The 23,105-nt window shown below is 42.4% G+C and overlaps 1 protein-coding gene across 8 annotated transcripts in view; it reads left to right on the top strand.

The window, feature by feature from the left end:
* Positions 1 to 23,105, top strand: part of TBXAS1 (thromboxane A synthase 1) — a 243,959-nt gene that overhangs the window by 23,201 nt on the left and 197,653 nt on the right. The window contains exon 1 of one of the 8 annotated variants that reach the window (XM_048960630.1): positions 22,513 to 22,579. The exons of the other annotated variants lie outside the window; for them this stretch is intronic. Coding sequence (XP_048816587.1) covers positions 22,527 to 22,579 — 53 coding nt within the window. The 5' untranslated portion in view covers positions 22,513 to 22,526. Of the gene's footprint in view, positions 1 to 22,512; positions 22,580 to 23,105 lie in introns of those variants that run through there. 8 annotated transcript variants of the gene reach the window in all.

Below are 23,105 nucleotides of genomic sequence, written 5' to 3'. Positions count from 1 at the left end.
AATACGTGTGTGCCTTTGTGTGTGCAAAACACAGGTTTCCTCCAGACAGTGGCAGCTCCATCATTTAAAAAATAAAATAAAATTCTTTTACAATCCTATAATAATAAGATTACTCATAGAGGTGAGATGTTTGTTTAATAGCATACAGCTCAGCAACGCAAGGGGATATGATGAAGGAGCTCTGCAGTCACTGTGGCTGTGTCTTCACTCAGAGTGGGTTTAGACTATTGTCCATGGCAGCATGAGGAAGAAGTCTGAGTGCATTACAGACATGAGGAGATGATGGTACAGTTTGTTTTGAGCTTGCTGCCTTGCATATGCCTGTGCTGCTGGGGGGCTCCTGTTTACTGCTGCAGTGGTTTGTGGCTGGGCACAAGCCTGCTGTGGGAATGAGCCTGGCAGAAGGCATGAGAAATGGCCTCTTCAGCCTATCGGAGGCATGTGGTTGATGACACCTCTTGCTTTGCTGCTTTCTGTTTGGCAAACAGGTGATTTGTGAATGGCCAAATTTAGGTTGGATATCAGGAAAAACTTCTTTACAGAAAGGGTTGTTAAGCACTAGAATAAGCTCCTCTGGGAGGTGGTTGAGTCACCATTCCTGGATGTGTTTAAAAACTGTTTGGATGTGGTGCTCAAGGACATGATTTAGCAGAGGATTGTTAGAGTTAGGGTAGTATGGTTAGGTTGTGGTTGGACTCGATGATCTTCAAGGTCTTTTCCAATCAGAGTGATTCTATGATTCTATGAGTGAGACATAGAGCCTCCCTCAGAGCCACAGAGGGAGGGAGATCAGGCATGAGGGAGCAGAGAGTGCTCTGATGAGAATGAGGAGCTGTCAGAGAGAGTGCACGGTAAGATCTCACATGGTTGGGAATAGTTACAGGTCAGGACCTGACAGAGGGGCAGCTGTAGGTGACTCCTATCTCAGCAGCATCTTGCTGCTCGTCTCCTCCCACATGAACAGAGAGAGGATGGCTAAGCCAGATGTTCCCACTTTGGAGCCTGGGGAAGTAGTATCTGTCCTTGCAGAGGCAGGGAAAGGTGATAACAGTTTGAGAATTGCTAGGTTAATGGGCTGTTTTTTTGCTATACATAATCAGTGGCCTCTGAGACTTGGAGGAACTTAGAGCTAGCAGACGTGGTTGTGGTGGATGCAGTAACATTTGGCAACACCTCCTCTGGTTTCCTAATAAAATGTGCTTTAGAACTGATGTAAAGCACTTTGGCTTCTCATCCCAAAAGCTCCCAAAGGTTTTTATTTTTTATTTTATTTTTTGTAAATTACACTGCATCTGTAGGAAGCTGGTGGCCAAATTCATCATCAATGTGTTAATTTAAAGATCAGTCAACGTTTTCAAAGGCTGGGCAGTTTCAAGAGCTTTCTCAGAGCAAGTTGGAAGCTTTGTCTTGTAGGCTGTGTGCAAATTGTTACAAAACACAAGAGAATTGGTAGGAGTTTGTGGAATCATAATTAACTGACAATGGTTTTTCAAAAACCACTTCTTCCAATTTGAAATAAGCTGTTAAAATAATTTAGAACACTGTTGCGATAGTCCCTTGACACATGTCGGTAGCTTTGGGTTAAACATATAAATAATGCTGAAAGGACTATATTTAGCTCCAGACTGATCCAAGGACAAACTGAAATACTGAAGGTCAAATAACAAAACAAAGAAAAGAAAATTATAGCCTTGTTGTGTTCTGCAGCATGCTGCTTGGCAGCCGTGAATGTTCAATACTGGGGAATTTGTCACTTACAACTCTTCATGATTTGTACTTTAAGTAAAGCAAGTAAGCATGAAGTGTGTGTACTTATTGACAAAAGCACATCACTGAGTCCTGTCACAATGAATCTAGATTGGAGCTTCTGAGTATTGCTGGGGCCTGGATATTAAAAGGTCTATGGGAGACCAATTGCTCAATGACAACTTCCCCCACTCCCAAACTCCTTGGGCTCTAGGAGTTTCTGCCAGAAACTGAGCTAAAATGTAACCCGGTGCTAAACATTAGATGAAGTTGCATTGTTTTTATTTATTTTGTACAAGCCATTAAAACTATTGAACTGGAGGAACTTTGGGTCACTACTTGCTTCGGTGAGCTAGAAGTCTGGAGCAGGAATTTGTTTAAGCAATTGAAGTGCAGAGCTCAGTACTACAATTTGCAGAGAGAAGGCAATGAGCATCAATCCATGGAAGAGAGCTCTCCTCTCCTCTCCTCTCCTCTCCTCTCCTCTCCTCTCCTCTCCTCTCCTCTCCTCTCCTCTCCTCTCCTCTCCTCTCCTCTCCTCTCCTCTCCTCTCCTCTCCTCTCCTCTCCTCTCCTCTCCTCTCCTCTCCTCTCCTCTCCTCTCCTCTCCTCTCCTCTCCCCTCCCCTCCCCTCCCCTCCCCTCCCCTCCCCTCCCCTCCCCTCCCCTCCCCTCCCCTCCTCTCCTCTCCTCTCCTCTCCTCTCCTCTCCTCTCCTCTCCTCTCCTCTCCTCTCCTCTCCTCTCCTCTCCTCTTTTCTGTCTTCTGGTGTAATCTGTTTTTTTTTTTGTTTTTTTTTTTTTGTTTTGCAATTTCACTTTAAGTTTAGGATTTGCATTCTCTCAGAGAATAATGGGAATCAGAGATAACGGGAAGCAGCAATTCCCTTCTGGTTATCAGCTGGCTATCAGTTACATTTATTCTGTGTCCATCCCTCATTTAAAACAAAATATATGTATCTTAAAAATCTTTTAGTGATGGTGAATGTTGTGTCTAAAACCTAAAGAAATCAAATTAGCCACTAATTAGGGCTCTTTCTTCAGCAGTGAGCTAACCTCTTCAAAGAAGAACAAACTGGGATTGTCCTCATCCAAGTTCCTAATGCCCCTTGTTTGCCCTGGTTGTTTCTTCAGCTTCCGAATTTACGATATGTTTTATCTTTACAGTGTTTCAGAGTACAATGTAAGCCCAGTTGTGGTTTAGAATATTGGTTGAAGTCTTATCTTGGCCAAGGCTCGTGTGAATTGAAACTTGAAATTTGGCCTTAGAAGAATTAGAATACCAATTCTTTCAAACATGTCCATTACGAGACAAGTTTCTAACAAAAGGTTGTTTGTCCACTTGTTTTTTTCGCTTCAGTTTTACAAGGAATGTAAACATGAGCAGCACATTTTTTCATTAGTTTAGTACTACTGTTCATTTGTAAGTACATTTTCTTTACCCCAGACTTTTACAGATTATTTACAGACCAATTCTGAGTTCATAAGCTTAGATGAGCAAACATTTTTCTTAACCACCAGATATTTGTGTGAGGAATTCCTGGGTAGAACAGGGAGTTCAGCAGTGCCTTGGGTGAATGAGAGTCCAGCTCTAGTTTTGCTTCAGTAGAAAAAGAATGACACTTGCATGCAAATGCATGAGGAGGAAGAGATAAATTCCTGAAACTTCAGTTTCCTTTATTGAACTACCAAAAAGAATTAAAAAGAATCTTCGAGACCTCGCTATTTATGGTACGTCACCACAGCATAGTTAAGAGTTGGTTTTGGAGGGCCATTAACCTCACTGTCTTAAAGCAAGCGTGCAAACCGCATTCCTCTAGCTGACAAATACAAGTTAGCTGGATGCTTTAAATTAGTTTTCATTTGAGAATGACACTTGGCTGTCCTTGTTTAGTCTGTAAGGGCACTCAAAGGCCTGAATTAAAGTCACAGATGGCCACATCAGGAGAAATAATCTTTACATACAATGCCCTATCTTACATGCATAACTTTTCTAACAAAACCAACTAAGAAATATGTTAGGCACATAGAAGGCTTGATTATGATCTTTATTACCTTGCTGTAAAGCAAGAGCAGCACCACTGAGCTCCTTGGAGTTGCCCTAAATTGAAGTGTGAGCTCTGAAATACAGAGGAGAATAAATTCACTTTATAACACGTTAACTTGGAGAAGACAAGTCTCTGTGTCCCAGCAGGATTACCAGCATTCAATCAATTTTAGAGCTTGTATATCCCAGCACTGTAGGTAGGCTTGGGAAGCTTATTTTGCAGTAGAAGAGTTGCTGCTCCTCCACAGAATTCTCCAGTAGCAGCCAAGCCTCCTAAATAATCACCATCCCTACTGTTCACTGTGTCAGTACTAGAAACGGAGGCGCAGTTCTGACAGAAAATGTGTCCCTTGGAGAACAGGAGACTTTCCACTGGCGTAAGAGCTTGCTTTTAAAGTCCTGCTGCTTGGCAAGAAATGGCAGCTGATGGCAGAGGTCTGCAGGCAGTGGGTGTTAGCTCCCCTACAAGCCTTGGAAAGCCTCTGGCATTTGTGTTCACTGCCATGGGCAGAATGCAGAGTTGCCGAATTTTTGAATACTTAAATTCATTATTCAAACTCCCAAATGTTGTGCAGTCACCTTTCGGGTAGGGAAAAGCATTAACCTTAACAACTTTCAGTTTCTCTATTTAAGCCATAAATAAGCCTTTACTTGCTTGTAGATTTGGAGACTTTGAGGTTGTTTTCATTTCTACCTAGCAATCACAAGACTAGAAATAAATTTTAGTTGGAGCCCTTTACCTGTGCCCAAACTTTGCTTCTTGTGCAATCATGTAGCTTTAAAGCTGATGCTTTCTGAAGAATCCAAGTAACTAGGGATTCATAATAGAGCCCCAAGATTTTGTTGCCAGATTTATTTTTGCAAAGCAGAACTAATAAAACTTTAAGGAAGAAGACTTAGCCAGGTTCTTTAAAGTAGGTCATTTTCTATTATGAAAAAAAGAAAATAAAATAAACCAAGCAAACTCAAAATCTTGAAGATTGAAGCTCAAATCAATTTAATTAATGTGACCAGCATAGGCTTTTTGGTGAAGTGGAACCAGACAAACAGGTGTTAGGTGCACAGAAAACAAAGAAGTGTCAGTATGTTGGCTACAAAATGAGTTTTGCTTCTTCCTCCTTGCATACATAATGTTATGATGGATGTTGGCAAAAGAAAATCGATTGCACATGATTAAATGTTGACAGCCAAAGAGTTTGGCTCTCTGTTTACAGAGGTAAAAATGACAAAAATAAAAATCCTGTAGATCAAAGCTTCCTGTTTGTCTTTTGAAGTTCTCCTTGCACACAGCCCCGGAACTTGGAACTGAAAAAGGTAACAAAGGCTACAATAGTAATATAGTTAAAAACAAAATAAAACAAAATCAAAAACCGAAAAACCAAAAAACAAAGAAAATCTCTGCTAAGTGCACAAAATGTTTTAATAGAAAATTACTGTTGCTAATTGCAAAAGAATATCATTGTATCCACCCCCCGGACCTGTTCTATATCCCATAGTAGTTGGGAAATCCATGCTAAGTGGAAAATGGACAAGTTTTCCTCTTTCCTGGGCTTTTGATATAATCATTTGGCCAACTCTGAGAAAATCCCCACATACTCAAAGAATTCAGTCACTTCTGAAATACTGATCTGAGAAGGTCGCTAAGTTCCAGAGTTGGTGAGGTCAGGGTAATGAGATCAAGTGACAGGCCCAGTGGTAGCCACTGATTCAGTTGTTTAGACACCGTAACTAAACCATGACCTTCTTGTTCTGCAGCCTCTTTGATCTAACTATGTGAAAACACAGCTGCTTACTGGAGATCGCGTGTTAGTATGCATGTAGGCGTTAGGGTAACTTTTCATGACATTTACTTCAGTTAGTCTGGCGTCAAATTATAACAGTGAGTATCACCCACCTGCCCAGCCTTATCTGTTGCTCAGAACCCTGGTTTTGCTCTCTGATGGGATAATTGGTGAGAAGTCTGCACAGGCTGTGAGAAGAAGCTTGAAGAAGCTCTGGGCTAAAGGGGGTGAAAGTCCTCCTGGATGAGGCAGGGAGCCGGTCGTAATCTCACAACCCTCCAGAAATGTTTTGGGGCAGAAGTGGCTCTTGTCAGTTGTAGCACATTTGCCAAGGGCTTAGTACTTGTGACTTCAGCTCACTGTTGCTTTCACGGTGGGATCTATAGGAGGGCCATCTGCCTTACAGGCCTTGTAGGACAAGTTTTGCTGATGCCCCAACCCAATGCTCAGTACAGGTTCCTTGGCATCTGTTTTCCCCTGCACTTTTCTGTGTGACGTGGCCTGTGGTGCTGGTACTCAGCAGCCTCCTTTGTGGGACCTGCGTTTGCTCTGATTTCTGCTTCTGTACAACTGCCTGTGGTGTGAGTCTTTGCTCAGCAGTGATCCCATGTTCTCTGTATTTCTATCACTTTTGGATATCTGTTTGAGTTTCAACAACTCTGCAACACCATGGTGCTCTCTGCCATCAACATCCCAGTGCCTGTGTCAGAGTCCACACGGTATTTCCTTCCTGGGCAGGAATACACAGGCATGAAGCACCAATTAAATCTGCTAAAAAGCTGTACCATGCTCCCATGGTAACTTCTACCCAGTTCCATATGAGATCATATGCTGGAGGCCAGCTGCTTCCTGCCCCAAGTTTATATACTGTGAGCACAACAGTAAAGTTTCATGATCTATGGATGTGACCTGGGATCATTTAGAGCAGAGGAGCTGGTTGCAGAATTTATGTCTAGCCCAGGGCAGAGCACATGGGCTCCTGGCTATTGCATACTTTTGCCTTTCCACTCGCACACAAGCTTATCAAAATGTTTTTGCAGGCTTGCTCTGACTTCCCTGCACAGCACTTAACTCTTCATTTGAGGACCTTTGCAGACTTTTTGAGCTCAGCTGCAACGTGCACTGCTCAATGAGGGTGAGCTCGGCCAGAGCCAGGAGCCCACAGTACTGTCTCTGCAGGCATGGTGCCTGCTCTTGACCTCAAGAGCAGGGGTAAGATGCACTTAAGCATAAATAGGAATGCAGCCTGGGGTGCTACTGTGAATGTCCCTGTTTGAATGTACAAGAGAAGTTTTGAGATTATCAATGTATAGGCCAGTATCGGAAATAGAAAGCACATCTGGACAGGCACCACAGTGCCCTACAAAGTCATGTAAAAACCTCTTAATGTTTTCTCTCCTTCTGCTACACATGCTTCTGTAGGTGTTATGGGTAAAAAACCCCAACAACCCAGTCCCATAGCACTGGGTGCTGAACAAAGGATGAAGAGATACTTGCTGGCCCAGTCTCAGTTGTATGGGAGTCTGCTTATCTCATGAGTATGGTAGCAGTAAGGTTCAGATCTTCAAAGTGTGGTCTGTGTTTTGTAGGGAAGTGGTTGATTTTTGAGAAAGATAGAGGAATACTGCAAAATTTCATCGATAACAAAGGAAAAAATTGAAGTACCTTCTTCATATGATTTCCCTGTTTGTTTTTAGAAACAATGTTCTCTGTCCCATTTTGTATGTAGCATTTACACAGTGCATGAATAAAAGGTAACAATCATTCAGGGCAGATTTTTTTGCACTGTCTGAAAAGGTCTGGAAGAAGCAGTTTCAGGAATGTCCTTCCTGCTGTCACGAAACGTTCCTTAGCTGCAGAAAAAAGGAATTTCTTTAGTATGGCTCTTTTCTTCTTTCTACAGGAGAGCGTAGATGTTCTATAGCAAAATCAAGTATGGCTTTCTTTCCTTTTGTGCTTCCTCTTTGTGGCTACATGATTTAGGCAGGGTGTTTTTAGAGTTAGGGTAGTATGGTTAGGTTGCAGTTGGACTTGATGATCTTTAAGGTCTTTTCCAATCTGAGCAATTCTGTGATTCTGTGATTCTACTTGTCAAGCACCAAGACAAACTGCTAAACACCGTGCAAACTGCCAAATGTAGTCCAAATTACAGCAAGGCCACAAATATGTGTGTGTGTTTTACTGTGGATGTCTGTGAGAAATCAGCTGGGCATTTGTAAAGTACCTATCAGAGCTTTTGTTCGGATTGATTTCCAATGTGGATTTATAGCAGGAATTGTATAATAAATGACATTTTGCTGGTGCTTAGCATTACATGTGCAAAGTACTCATGTGGAACGGAAGACCTCGTTGAACATTTCAAAGAAGAATAACTTTCAAAGCATACTCTTTCTGTTCTAAGTTAAAAGTATTATGCAGAGGCTTAAATAGCGAGCTGTATTCTGCCCTTTCATTTAATATGATAGAGAAGAATAATTTAGTTTTGTATCTAATACCGTGCAGCAGTGAATTGGCTGTAAAGCCTGGGAGTGGGCTTATGGCCGTAGGATGGGCATGCTGTGATTCCATTGTCTGGTGAGGAGGTGGAAGAAGGTTTGCTAGAAAACTCCATGGAGTACTATAAAACTGTCAGGAGTGTGTTGCTGCAGGGACCCGATAACTAAACCAACAAAAAGCTGTTTTCTCCTGATATGATGTGTTGATAATGGAATACTTCTAAAAGAAAATTCTGAAATGGCCAAATTTGACAGGAACTGGAAAGCTGCCTTGCAAAGTGATGAGCAATTCCTGTTTACTTGCTTTGTTACTTGTATACAAATTGAAAACATACACAGTTGTTGAACAAGGAAAATGTGGCCAGTGCATTCTTACATGTAGCTCCTGAGGTGTTAAATCAACCAGCACCTTTAATTTCTGAGACCCAGGAAATTGGAGTTGGAAGTGTCTGCAGCCCAGTGTGAGACTGGTCTGCTGATCGGTCTGCTTGCTGGAGTCAGTGGGAGCACTCACAGAGCAAGGTGCTTCTGTCTGTAATGTGTTACATCACAGCCAAGGAAGTGGATTACAGAGATAAGGGAAAACTGGGAGGAGGGAAGAAGAAAGTCTGTCAACACTGAGGTGCTTTGGCAAGTTGCTGAGGAAAGGGCATTTCAGTGGAGGATGTTAAGTAACCAGGGGGATCATTGGTGGTATTTTGTGCTTTACTGAAGATGGAAACATTTGGTTAAACTCCTCACTAGCTATTAGCTATTTATTATAGCAATCTCATGAAGCATGTGTGGCACTTGGAATGGAGCAGACATTGTTCCTGGAGGTTTTCAAGAAAAGGGTAGATGTGGCACTGAGAGACATGGGTTAGTGGGCATGGTGGTGATGGGCTGACGGTTGGACTAGATGATCTTAGAGGTCTTTTCCAACTTGATGATTCTATGATTGAGACTGAGGTTAGAGATCACTTTCCCACAGTGACCCTTGCTCTGGCAGGATCTGCCTCCTATACCTGGGTATGGGCATGCTCCTGCCCAAACTCTCCCCCAAGTCCAAATCCTGCTGATGTAACAGTGCCAGTTGTGGAGTATGTGTCACCCTGGCAGGCTGTTGGTGCAGGAGGTGGGCAGGGGAGATGCTTGAGAAGGAGAGGGTGCTGCCATGAGATGTCACACTGCTGTCAACTTTTCTGCAGGCTGTGCTCTTTCCCAGCTTGTAAGTAGTACTGGAGAGAAGGGCTGATGTACAGAATGTCAGGCTATGCCAGAGTGGAGTTCTGTTCTTACATAGTACAACATTATGCCATATCTGGGAAGAAAGCCTGAATTATTTGGTCACTTGCATAACTGTGTGTAAGAGTGTTTATAATCAAGGACTTGGGTTCTCTCCATATTTATGAATGACCAGGGCTTTGTCTGAGCATAGTTCCAGCACTGATACTGTGTGTGAATTGCACAACTCTTGTGGCTACATGACATTGCTGCTTCATTGTGGGCCACGGGATGGATGGGACATCTGGCAGAGCCCATGTTCCCAACTTAGAGGCATGCGTGTGCAGGGAGGACAGCTACTGTGTGCAGCACTTCAGCCTGCACACTGACTTCCTTTTACTCACTTAGCCACTGTCTCTGGGCTTCATCCCTCTCCTTCAGGTCATTTCTGGAGTTACAAGCTGCCCCTTAAATTTACCAGAAGCCTATCTTCAGCAAAAATGATAATAAAAGAGTTATCAACTTCCCTAAGTACAATTGTTGACTTCTCCTTTTGCTTTTTATTAATTGCATATGGATACAACATCTTCACACTACTTGATGAAATTTTGGGCAGAGTTTTAGTTCCACAGCTGTTATGGTTGTTGATGTTAAGCGTTCACACTTCTCTGGAGACCACTTTACACGGGAACCTGATCCTGGCCATTGTTACCAACTCCTTTTGCTTTCCCCTTCAGCTGGAGGAGTGGAAACCTTGATGTTACCTGGGGGAAAAAAGGTAGCAAACAGCCATGTCTCTGCTTCATTCACACCTTCAGGCTCTGTTCTGTAATGTGCTCCTCCTGCACTATTACTGGATTCCACTACATAGCAGATCAGTGCATTGCTTTAGTTCCCTCATTACCATTTTGTAATGATCTCGTCATGGGCTGCCTGTTGTATTTTCCTTATCTTTAATATTCCCTGTTAGGGTTAGAGCCACATCTCAGGGGAGTAGCACACAGAGTGAGTTGGTGTTCAGCTTCACCTGGAAGTAATCAGGATTGTGACCGTGTGAGGCACAAAGCAGTGACCTTCCTGCCTTGAAGATTCGTCTGGAGCAGGGAGTGCTGGTGCTGCTGTGTTCGTCACCAGCTAATGGCTCTTGGCCACTGTCCTGGATGAGGGCTCTGTCTGCTATACTGACATCTATCCAATTTCAGTGAATACTGTATTAAGCAAGAGAGAGGCACTGAGAAAATGTCACAGTGATCTCCCAGAAACAGCCTGTGATGTGTGACTGGTTTGCCTTGTCCTAAACGAGTTAATGCTGCTGTAGAAATAAATGGAAAAATACAAGCCTCTCTGTGCTTTCTATTTGCACATAATAAGAGAGGAAATTTTCTTCCCTGACCAAACCTTGGCAGGTCAGTAGATCCCTTTTGAAATGGCACAGAATTAAGTAGAACAGTGTGCCTGTGGTAGCACAAGATACTCTTAATTTCACTTCCTTACCCCAAATATTCTTTTTCAAGAAACATGGTTTCAAGTAAGTGGGAAGTTGCCTTATTTACTGCTAGCAACTGTGAGTAACTGCTGACAACATCAGAGCTTGTTATGAGGGGGAAGCATCATTTCTGATTGGGGCATGTCACAGGTCATTTGGTCTTAAAATCTTCCATTGTTTCTTGTCTACAGATACAAGGGCATTGCCACATTGCTTCTAGAAACACATCTGTGTAAGTGCAAAGCATGCAGCATTGAAGATCTGGAGGAGTTCACCTTTCAGAGGAGGTGTTTATCCCAAATCCTTTTCAAGTTTATTTTTGTCCAAAGCCAGAGTGCAGCATGTTGGATGTGTGCTCTGCTGGAGGAGAGTTATTCTCCCTAGTTTTCTTCTGGCTAGGCCGGGACAGCACTGTCCCCATCCTGCAGCAGGAGCACGGTCTGGCCATAAGCATTTAACTTCCTTGCAGTGGGCTGTTACCCATTATCAGGCACAGCACTTCTCTTTGAAGATTGACTCTCTTTGGGAGGAATATGTTGGCTGCCATTTTTAGGAAGGGGAAAAAAAAAAATTACCTTTACCAAAGGAATGGAGCAGCTCTAATAGGATTTTTTTTTTTATTATTGGGCTTTTTTTTTTTCTTTTTTTCTTTTTTTTCTTTTTTTTTTTTTTGACTATTTGGGTAATTCAGTGATTATTACTGCACAGCTCTTTTTCCTTAGGGGATGCTACACTGTTCCAAAAGCGTTTGTTAGTTTACTTAGACATTAAAGGGGTCCTTATGAATTTAGATTATGCTAAAGTAGTTCAAAGTATCCCTAGAGGTCCAAGCTGCTTTGAACTTAACCTTTTCTGCCTGGTCTTGTCATAGGGGCGAGCCCAAAGATTGTAAGCAAGAGGTTGGTGTTTCTCAGTCTTTTTAATACTTTGACCTATGTTACAACAGGAAAAAATAAACAAACCAGGTTTCCCTCTGATCTATCTGGGAAGAAAGAGAGAGAAGAGTTTCAGTGGGCCTCTCTGTGACCCTCCTCTTAATCTGAGCCATTAAATAGGACAAGCAGAAAAAAAGGCAAACAAACAACCCCCAACTGTAAATACCCATTGCCTCACTTCTCGATGCTTTCCTTTTAAATAAGCTCAAATGCTTCAAATATGTGTAAGATCTACTCAAGATCTTTATATACATATATATATATATATGAATTTTGCTTAATGAAGCATGTGAGACACGATTGGAACAGTATGAACTTTCATAAAGGTGGTCGTGCCAGTGGGGCTGTTCAAAACAACTGCAGTGACTCCAGTGGTGTACGCTGATTTAAGCGTGGAGAGGATCTGGCTCTCGTCCCTTATTATCTTTCAGTGTGACTGTGCAGCTGTAATGCAATCTTATTCAGCTCGTTGGGTTTGGGGGCAAAATAAGTACCCATGATTATTTTTAGAAAGGCACGTCATCACAGGAGTTCATATGACTCTCTCTGATATATTTATTTTTTATTGCTGTTGACCTACCTGAGCTCTTCTGGCATTGGGAAACTTTAAAAAGAATAATTCAATATTTTCATCCACTGGGGATGCTGGGTAGTTTGTTTTTTTTCCCCCTTTCTATTGCTTCACAGTGTTGGAGGCTATACCGGCAAGACATTATTTTGCACATGATGCAATGCAGCACTTGCTTTTCTTGAAAGGTGGGTCTGACTGCACCTCTTTTCAGTTTTCAGGTGTCTGCACAGCCTGCATTCTGCTCCATTCTCTAAAATAGAAATTGGACTGCTTCAGGGTTTTGTGGGTCATGTACTTCTCATTTTCTCATCTGAAATCTGAGCACTCAGACCTTATGGTCATCTTGGCGGCAGATAACCATGATTGTTGTTTTTCCCAGTTTGACCTTTTTCTCGATCCCTGAGCTACAAAGGGGGGATGAGGGCTGTTGGCATCCTCGAGATCAGGGTCTGTTGCTGCTCAAAAAGCCTCTTGGATGTGTGCACCCTGTTTATACCTCTCCAAATAGCGTTAAGGAGGAAGAAATTTGGAGCATCAGTTATTTTAGCAAGCAGAAAGTGCTGCTGATTTCCCCCGAGGCATTAGCAGCTTTTTAAGAACATTTAGAAGCATGAAGCCACAAGGTACCACTGGGTGTTATCACCAGCATTCTTCTTTAAACTATTTTTATTTGCACATACTTTATCTGCAGCACTTCTTCAGTCTGAAAAGATCAAGCTGACGCCACATGTGCAGCGTAGCCCAGACAGCCAGATGACACAGTACTGTTTTGACTCGAAAGTCTGACTTCTGCTAAGCATCAAGGGGCAAACCTTTATCTCTGCACGTAGTGCTGAGGGTGTAGGGAAGAATTCATTCTCTCCTTAGAGGAGCTGATCTAGATTTTCCATTTCAAGCCTAGCAGCTGCAGGACTCCTTTCTCCAGAGTAACTCCAAGGCCTTCTTCCCCTCAAACTTAGATCTCCCAATCCTGCACAGCTTCCTCTCCCTCATTTGAAATTTGGCTAATGCAAAAATAAATCAATAAAGCAAAGCTTCCAACTGATGCTCCTACAAAGGTAAATGAAAAGACTCCATCTTCTTTGGCCCACCTCTTAATGAACCTTACCTTGGTCATGCAGGAATGAAGGCTGCCAGTGCACCAAAGGAAGTGACTGGCTTGCCCCCAAGAAGTATGCAAACTATAAAGGTGGTTCTTATAATGAAGAGCTATGAAGTAAGAATTTGTCGCTAGATTGCAATGTGCTGAGTCACTTGGGCTGACATAGGTTCTGGATTGCAGCTTGCTGTTCAGGGCAGAGTCTTGTCCCTTATAAAAATCCCTATTTTTTTTCTTTTTTTTCTAAAGCATGAGGTCACCTTGTTCTGTGGTAAGTGTAGTTCATTTGTCTTCACTGCAACAAGGTATGCACAAATCACACTGTGTTATGATAGAAGTGCACACTGAAACAAATTCCTAATAAAAGAGTAAACATGGAAGCAATCCATCTGTACCCTGCACATTCCTCAGTGAAGCCTTCCTAGAAGCACAACCTGGGAGGAAACTGGTGGACAAGGATACTATACCACTTGCTAGCAATTGCTGACAAGTGAGGGGAGATGCACCGAAGAAAATTCTGTTTCCCAAAAAGTAAGTCAGATTGGTGTCATACTTTTACACTGGCGGCCGAGCTAATCCACCACCACCAAGTTTGCTTTCAAAGGCTGGGATGGCAATGCACTATGGAAAACTGCTTCCATTAGCTCAGATGTGCTTCATCTGGACTTGCTGATTGCAGTATTGTTCTGAGTTTGGTTATCAAAGCTGGCAACCCTCTATGTTTATAAATACCCTTATTAATCCCTCCTCTGCATGCCCTTCCTTCCCTCCTGAGAAAAACCCTGCTATCAGAAACAAACCACTCTGTAACATCTCCAAATCCAAGTACAGTGGTCTATGTAGGTTAAGTTTTGCATAGACTTTGCCTACATTTTATTCAGGCTTGCAGTCTGTCTTGCCCTACCGGAAGACTACATTTAAATAATGCTTGTTAAATAGATACTTATGACAAATACAAAGTACTGAAGAGGAGTATCTAGTGAGGAAGCATAGAAGAGGCTTGAACAGTTTCACCTATAGCTCCATGTTATACATCCTTAAAACTGTATCTATTATTGATGAGTGTTTAGACAAATGTGGTCACTGAGAAAGAAGAGAGCAGTGGCTCTCCTTTGCAAAGACACAATTTTAGCACAGAGTTATGCATTTTATACCGATTTCTCCAGCACCTTTTTGTTTCAAATCCTTGAGCGTTCAATAAACAAACCTGGAATTCAAGAGCATTGTTTTTCCTGGCTAAAGGTGGGACAGCTTGAACACAGAAATGATTTGCCACTGGAGCACCAGTCCATGTCAGAACTGAGAATGAACCTAAAACTGCAGGCTTTCTTGGCAGTGAGTTTGCTCTTATGCATTATATCATGCTTGTGTGAAAAATGAGTACCATGAAAATATCTCTCCTCCACAGTGTAGCTGCAGTGTTTCCTGCATATTGATAACAAAACAAAGCATCTATAATAAATTCCAGGAACCTCATTCCAATTGTACTGCAAACAGTGATTACAGAGCATGGGGAAAGCTGTGGTAGCAACGAGTGCCTTGTCACTGTCTGAAAGTTGCCTTGGCTTGTTTGTGCCTTTTCTGCCCTGCACTGTGAGCTGCTGTGTGGTCACCTGAAGAAATGGCTTGGGATGCAAGGGAGCACACACAGCTTTTATCTTGACTTTGTGCCCAGCCCTGGGCCATTTTTGAAAGACAGTGCAATGCTAGATGGCTGCTGTTACTTGCTTTGTTCTCTTAGCATAAGCGTAGGTTCTTCTCAAGTTTCATTGCTGCCTATCTGCTGCTGCTCTGTGAAGCTCAGTTTACCATGGGGCCCCATGCTGAGTGATTAACACCCTTATTTGCCCTCCAGCTCCTTGCAGACCAGGGCACGTGCCCGATAGAGGTGGTCTGGAACCCCAGTAGGAAAAGGGGAGCATCCGTGTCCAAGGTTAGCTGGTATGCTACACATTCCCTCCTTCATGCATGCACCTGGAGAGCTACCAGGGCCTTGCTGCCCCTCCACGGTGCCCTTTGGGCTGAACTCATAACCCTGCTGTTCTTGCAGCTCTGTCCCCAGCATCAGTCCCTCAGTGCAGTGGTGTGACTACCAGCTCAGCATCAACCCTGCTTCTGCTCTTCCTTTGTAGGATCGGGTGGTATGCATCCAGCTGTGCCCTACAGCACTGAGAGACCATTCAGAACAGCATGAATTCTTGTGAGGGAGAAGGAGGATGTTTAAACTGTTTCAAATAAAGATTTACTCCTGCTGTCTATGCTTAATAATTCTTGAGCTGATTTTTATTTTAGTCTTTACTCTCATCCTGCTGTAGGAACTCCTTTTGTGCATTTCTTTCATTGTATGCATAGTGTCAACCCTCACCTAGCTCATCACGTGCTGCAAAAATCCAGAAACCTGACTTGTTTGCATTTGCTTTGTTGTGTGTACACATCAGTGTGCTGTTTCTTTAGCAAAAACATCCGTGAAAACAATGCTGTAGGGTAAAAGTAATATCCCTCCCTCCTTCCCTTTCTCCCATACCTTTCCATCTTTCCTAGCCCTGTTACAGGCGTACATAGCCCTTTGGCTTCGCAGGCTTACAGCTCATGTATTTATGACACAAACAGTAATGCACAACAGCACCTGTGAGCATTATAAAGGTCTTATTCAGATGAGCTTGCACAGCACAGTGTGGAAATGAAGGCGATGTACAAAAGCAGTGGGCAGAAAAAGCAAAGGTGTGCTTATGGGAGATGCTACAAAGGAGCACAAAAGGGAGGATTTTTGGAGTTGAGGCCTCTTTGTGCATGTTTTACTGATTGATTAAGGCAAGCACTTACCCTGGCCACCAGTCACAACTCACTCCTACGCACACTCACATTCCTGCCAATGGGTCATGCTCTCTGCCTGATGTGCTTTTAGAAAGGAGCTATCCTCCTGCCACTTTTGTGTATTTGAGGAAAATACCAAAGGGAGACAATTTCTGAGTTTCTGTGCACACAGTTATGCCTGGACATCAGCAAAATGGACATTGATATTTTCTATGATTTGCTGTTTTTTGGCACATAAATAGTGGGCCATATAAACAGGTGAGACAGTGCGAGTATGCACACACATCTTCACAGATGTCTCAGTGATGTTCTTTATATGGAATTAATAAAAATTGTTGCTTTTTAAATTAATAAAATTGTTGCTTTTGTTGGTAATTCTGAGAAATCTTGCATTTTTTTTTGTCTGTCCCTCAAGAGAAAGCCAAATCTGTATACATTCATTCTGAACTGATGTAAAGGTGTTTGCGCTGAATTTAATTCACTGCAGTGAACTAAATCAGTGGAAGTTTTATGTGAAGGACAAGATCTATGGAACATAAATGCTCAACACTTTCTTCTTTGTTCTGCTTGTTTCTTCAAGTTTACATGCAGTTAACCCTTATTTCAAGATCAGTGAGATTCCCTGGGCTGCAGACAGCATGATTAATTAATTGAGAGCTAGCAAGTCTGTAATCAGTAACCAGTGCAGAGTTTTAGCAGTCCAGATTAAGCAACCTGCTTTCATATCCTCTGCAGCACCGTCATGGGTATCTTACCTGCTAACAAGAGATCCTCTGCAGGTGCTGCGAGGCAGCAGACCTGTTTCTGGAAGGGGTATTGCAGGTTTGAAGTAGTGAAATCACTGAGACCTGATGAGGATGCAGACTCTGCCTTCACCAACTGAAAGCCAGGCACAAACCTGAGGCTCTGCGGTGATGTGCCGCTACTCTGGTGTGAGTTCAGGCTTTGATGGAGGAGTAGTTTAATGTGAGGTGAAGTAATTAGAAGAGCTGTGGATTTTTTTGCCTCTCTGCCAGAAGAGAAGCACCATCTGGCCAGGACAGGGGATGACCCACTTCTCTACAGCAGTGCTCCCTCCCTGTTCTTGGAGAGATAAACTGAACTTAACACATAGTTCTCTACTACCAGATGATATTCAGGAGATCACTGATTGACACAGCTTTGCTGGCAGCGTCACAAGAGCTCTGCTCAATCCTGGTCTTTGCTGTGCTCTACCAGTGTAGTGTGTGTAGTGTGTGCTGATGCGGCGCTCTGGTAGTCCTGCAGCAGCTCAGATCCTATACTACAGTCAGCTTTGTGTGGCTGTGTGATGGAGAATGGGGGAACAATATCGTTTGGCCTTTTGGATGAGACATTTTAACAGCTTGGTGGTGCCTCCTCTCCTGCTTTAGGCTTAGGCCAGCTGCTGCTCTGGGTTAAACTCACAGCAGAAGTGACTGGCCAAGTTAGATAATATAAGAGTCACAGAGCTTCTCATGGAGCAGTTATGGTTTTGTTTTCCCATAATCACAAATTAGTTTGTTTTCTTTCCCATAGAGATGGGTGGAATTATAATAATACAAAATCCTATTAAGGAATATTGTGTCTGAACACCAATTTCTGGTTTTAAAGGGGTTTTCTGGGTCTTTCTGAAGGCTGTTTTCCTGTTGGTATGTCAGTAACAAAGACGTGCATTTTGAAGCTCATGTAGTTTGAGAAGCTTAAACGGTATTTCTCGCTTGATAAGGTCCATTTTTGAGAACATAATGTGTTTATTGCAGGTTATCAGATCACATCACTTACAATTTGCTCTGAAAAGCGATCAGTTTCTTAGAATAAAGTGGCACTGAAGAAAAAATTCAAGTGTTTCCTAATATAGTGCCCCATAGTCTATCCATAGTCTTTTTTTTTTCCTTTTTCTTGTAATACCTATTTGCACAGCTCCTAAGTGCTGAAGTGCGTTTTCCTAGTGCTATGGTTTGCATGAAATGTAACTCAGAAAAAGTGCAGTTCACCCTCCACAAAAGCTTAATGTAAGACCTAAGCGCTACTTAGATTTTAATGTAAGCCCTGTTTTGATGGGCTGAAGTAGGATACCTGCTGACTCTGTGCACAGTGATGAATTTCACCTCCATGGTTTGATTTGCAATTGATGTTAATGAGGGGATGGCTCACAGGGAAAGCAGCCAGCGTGAAGACAAGTGCGGAGGCTCTGCCTTCATCTGGAAACGGTTATAGGTGTGGTGCTCCAAATTTGATACAGCTTTCTTATAGCTTGTGAAATAGAAGATTGAGTCAGCCTGTCAAAAAGTAAGTGAGGGCACGTTTTCTACTTTCCACTGCTTGTAGAGCAGCCCAGCAACAAACAGCAGTAAGCAAATGAAAGATGTGGAAGAGAAAGTATGGCAGGGCAAATATAGAAAGGGGTTCCTGAGGCTCTGGGCCCAATTCACTGCAATTGCATGCACCCATCTTATCCTCTAAACCTTGTCATAAACTGGTAAAGCTTTGAAGCCCTATCTTATTAGGTGATGTTGGCTCCCTTATGTGAATAAGCTCTGTTACACATGCCCTTGACTTCGTTCTTCAGAACTTACTAATATGAAGAATTTTTTTTTGTAAACCAGCAAGAGATGTTGTTAGGTAAGGTGTAAAGGATCTAATTCATCTTCATGGTCAGGTTTTGGGAAAACTTTTGCAGAGAACCTGAGAGGTGAATGGTTTATTCATATCTACAGAAACAAGATAAAGAAAAGATGAAGGTTGATGTCTTTGGTAGGACAAAAAGGAGGGGAGGCACAAAAAGTGGCCGAGAGGTGTACTGAAGCATGAGATTTTTCGATCTCTAAAAACAAAGATGACAAGATTTAGATTTTTGAATTCTGCTTGCAATATATAATTACCATTTTGAGGGGGATTTTTCTTTTAATCCCCTGACTGCAGCTGGAAATCAGGTGACAGCCTTACAAAGTTGAGCACTGAGAGAAGCCAGCAGTGCTGTGATAAAGCAACAACCAACACATAAGGAAAGCAAACATCTGCTGTGCTGCCCAGTACTCATAGGCCAGCTTCCTGATGGAGAAACAAGGCAGGGGTAGCATTTACATAGCTAAGGCTTTGAATTTTCATTGGTGGCAGGGAAGGGAACATATGTGAGTTCTCTATGGTAGTGTTCTCCCAAGTGGTGCCAAGTGGGGTGCAGAAAGAAAATATTTGTAGATCATTAGTAAGTAATATATAAAAAAAATTATAATAGTGTTCACTTAGTCTTTAGATCATCCTTTCTTAATTTCTGTTGTTTATAATGTATGTAAGATACTGAAGAGTAATACCTATATATATATTTTACTGATTGTCTGCATGATCAAGTAAGTCTGCAGGCTTATTTACAAAATTATTTACATGCTTCACCCTTGATCACACTAATACCCTGCTACAGCAAGGGCAAAATCCTTATCTTTCCTTTATCATACCCAGGCCTTGTTTCTGCTTTCTGTAAGTCAGATTTTGTCAGCCTTTCTCATGCTCTGCAATACTTTTTATTCCAGCACTACAGCCAATTAACACAACCATATCAAATGAGATTAATTGCAGTGTGGTTCTGATCCAAAACCCATGGAGGTCAGTTGAGGAACTCCCATTGTCTTCAGTGTATTTGAGATAAGGCCCAGGATGACAAGCTTGTTGAAATACAGTAGTTAAATGGGTCCGTCCTTTGCTCTTTTCCATTGATTTGATTGAGCTGGTTTTTTTTTTTTTTCTTTTTTTTTTTTTTTCCAGATAGGAACAAAACAGAGCACACTAGCAGTGTGTTTGCACATGGGCTTATGCTTTCCTCCTTTTCGTCTCCCCCCCCTTCCCTGTGCTCACATGGATTCAGCATGGAGCCGACGCGCCGTTGTGTCAGCTAACTGACACGGAGCAGCATCTTTCTGATAAAACTGGGGCTCTGTTTGATGTGATTGCAGTCAAGTGGGCTTGATTTGAATAAGAGATTTTTTGAAATCTATTTTTATGCAGATTTTAAAGCCTGCAAGGTAACGAGTCAATAAGACAGCTATTAACACTTCAATCTTTTTGATACCCAGAAACTCAGAAAGAAATGGATGAGATCTGACTGCTGTAGATTTAGCCATCCTTTTCTTGCTTGGGTTACATTTACCCTGTTTTATATGCTGAGTTTGGTATTGGAGTAGTTCCAGATTTTTGCAAATCTGGGGTTGCTACGTGAAAGGCTCTTTAGGTGTGCTGAGGTGTGCATACAGATACCTCTACCGCATCCTTCTTCCATTTCCACATTTCTATTTCTGTGATAATGTCCATCTTTCAAGGTAATCATACAGCATCTTTTACTGACCTTAAAAAAATATGTTTTAGGAGTGCCCGCTCATGACTGTGTCCTTGTGATTTTTATTGATCACAGCACGCTCGAATAATGAGCCTCAGATTCTGTTGTTATGCAAGTCATGGAAGCAACGTGTCCAATTCTTTAAAATAAAAATAAAACAGAAAATCTGATTATATATTTTTGAAAGGAATTTTCTGTCTGTTTATGAAGTGTTGGGATAAATGACACATACATTAGATTTTCTATTTATTTTGCTTGCCCCTCTGAAGGTAAGATCTTAGCTATGCTTATTGAGAGCCTCCTGCCTACAAACACAGGATACAATTGAATGTATAAAAAGCATTCCTAGTATTCACGTGTTTACTATTCCTAAATGTTCAGACTGAGTAATTACACAGGACGGTGCAGATAATTAAGGGTTCATGCCATACACATGAGGCAGAATCGAGCAGACAGTTGTGTGTCTCAACTGTGTGAGAGCTGTGTCTCTGCTCTTCAAGTTACAGCTTCTGAGGGCTCGGGTAATATAATACATGGAACAGAGAGGGCTCAACCACAGCTAAGTTTCAGTTCTGCCTCATCACGTGCAGGCCAGGCCCACAGCAGCCTGCTGCTTGTTGGCATGGTGCTTCTCCGGGCTGATCTGTGTGTCCATCTGCCTCAAGGTGGGGCACACCCTGCCCTCCGCTCTGCAAGGCCCGGGCCCGCTTTCTATGCTGCACACTTGATGTTTACATCCATGCTCTTCTCACCCTTCCTTTCTTCTGTTTTCTACTCCTGTGTACGGCTGTTTTGTCCTTCATTTTCTAGCATGGCTGTAGGCTGTTTCAGCCAGGCCTTTCTGTCATTTGAATTGTCGTGGCCTTTGTGGTCAGAATTTCCTCTGCTGTCCTCAGGTGCTCATGTGAGGGTGCATTGCTCTGTTTGTGGGGAATTCCTGCACAGTGAAGACAGAGACCCTTGACTTGTGCAGCTAATGCAGATTTAGCAGCTTTGTCTTTGGACACTCAGGTTTGAAAAATGTGGCTGCAGGAGGCAATGCAAACTGCACAATCTTTCTCCTTTCTTATAAGAGAAAAAAACATTTCCAGTAAGTGGGGATAGTATGTTGTGAGGTATGCAGCCCCTGGATTACCTTTTTGGATATATATTTTTAATTAAGAGCAGGAATATTTGTTCTGTTGAAAAGTTTTATACATTTTGCTGCTGGAGCAAAAGCAAGGCCCTGGCAGGGCAGAGAAGCGCGAGCAGCTAACACAGGTGCTGCAATTGCTGTATACTGCTTGAGCTGACAGCCAGCCTTGCTTAAATGCTAAATTACCTTCGAAAGCAAACAAACCACCACAGGCTTAAAGATTGCAACATGCCTTTCCACCAGCCACGACTTGCAGAATGAACAGTAGGAGCAATGGTCTCAAGGGCTGACTGGTGCCCTGCTGTTTTGACAGGGCCCCTGAGTCATCACCCCACTGCTTCCCCAGCTGGCTGCAGGTAAGCACGAGGTGCAGCTGCCGAACACCAGCAGCTACCATTGCCAAAACCTCCTCCAAACCCGACCATGAGCGCTTCAGGTAGCTCAGTTCCCAAATGTCCCACCACTGGATACTGCTATCAAAAGCTTTTGCTTTCTCAAATGTCAGTTTCTGACATTGTTACTTTTCTTTCTTTGTTTTGCTCTGTTGTAAAAAAAGCTATAATAGGGTGCATGTGAAAGCTTGTCAAGCAATAGGAGACAAACAATGCACACGCAAAAAAGTTCCATGCTCTGCTATAAAATACAACTCCATTAAGCAGACTTGTTTCAGATTCAACATAGCAACTGTTCTCCTGGCCCTAGATGTGTCTGGAGAGAAGAATAATGACACAAACTTAATTTTCAGGATTTTTAGGCCCACAGGTGGCCTGCCCATAGTAGCAAATCTCTGGTTCATCTTATGTTGCTAATGGAATAATTAATCCCACCTGCTTGTACCTCACAGAGTGGTAAACCAGGGCAGTCTGGCTGCTGAATGATGTGTGGTCTTCTATGGAAGCTCAAATTTTGAAGCTGAGAATGTGCATATCAGGCCTGGAATTTAGGTATAGAGTAAAAAAATAAGTTGTTTTGCAGTTTATGTTGGAGAGGAGACTTGGTTAGAGGCTCTTCACATCAGTAAGTCTTTTAGAAAATACTGTATGTATTGGTGAATCTCTTTGGATTTGAAAGGGTAAATTTTGCATTTTTTTTTCTCACTTTCTTAAAAGATGTTTCAATTTATTGTCATTTACTGTAGATTGGAAACCATCCTACGCAACCACTCACATGTCCACGCATGCTCTTTTCTCTATTAAGAGGGTTGCAGAAAATCTTGCAGTGACTTTGTGCTGTAGTAAGAAAATTCAAAATGGGAATGATGATGTGGTCTTGCGTCTCTGTGTTCGTTGACTTTAATAGGCAGTGTAGATGGAAGGCTCCATGCACTAAAACAAGTTTAATGAAACTGCACGGTAGGGTAAGATGCTAAAATAAAAGCCAAGTGCTTGATCCTAAAGAAATCTTTCAATTCAGGAAGGCCTACGGGTGTCTGAGGCTATTTCTCTAATTGTTACCTCGCTTGATATCTCA

The sequence above is a fragment of the Lagopus muta genome, chromosome 1, assembly GCF_023343835.1.
Source record: "Lagopus muta isolate bLagMut1 chromosome 1, bLagMut1 primary, whole genome shotgun sequence".
Classification (NCBI taxonomy): Eukaryota; Metazoa; Chordata; class Aves; order Galliformes; family Phasianidae; genus Lagopus; species Lagopus muta.
This window is presented reverse-complemented; position numbering and strand designations above follow the sequence as displayed.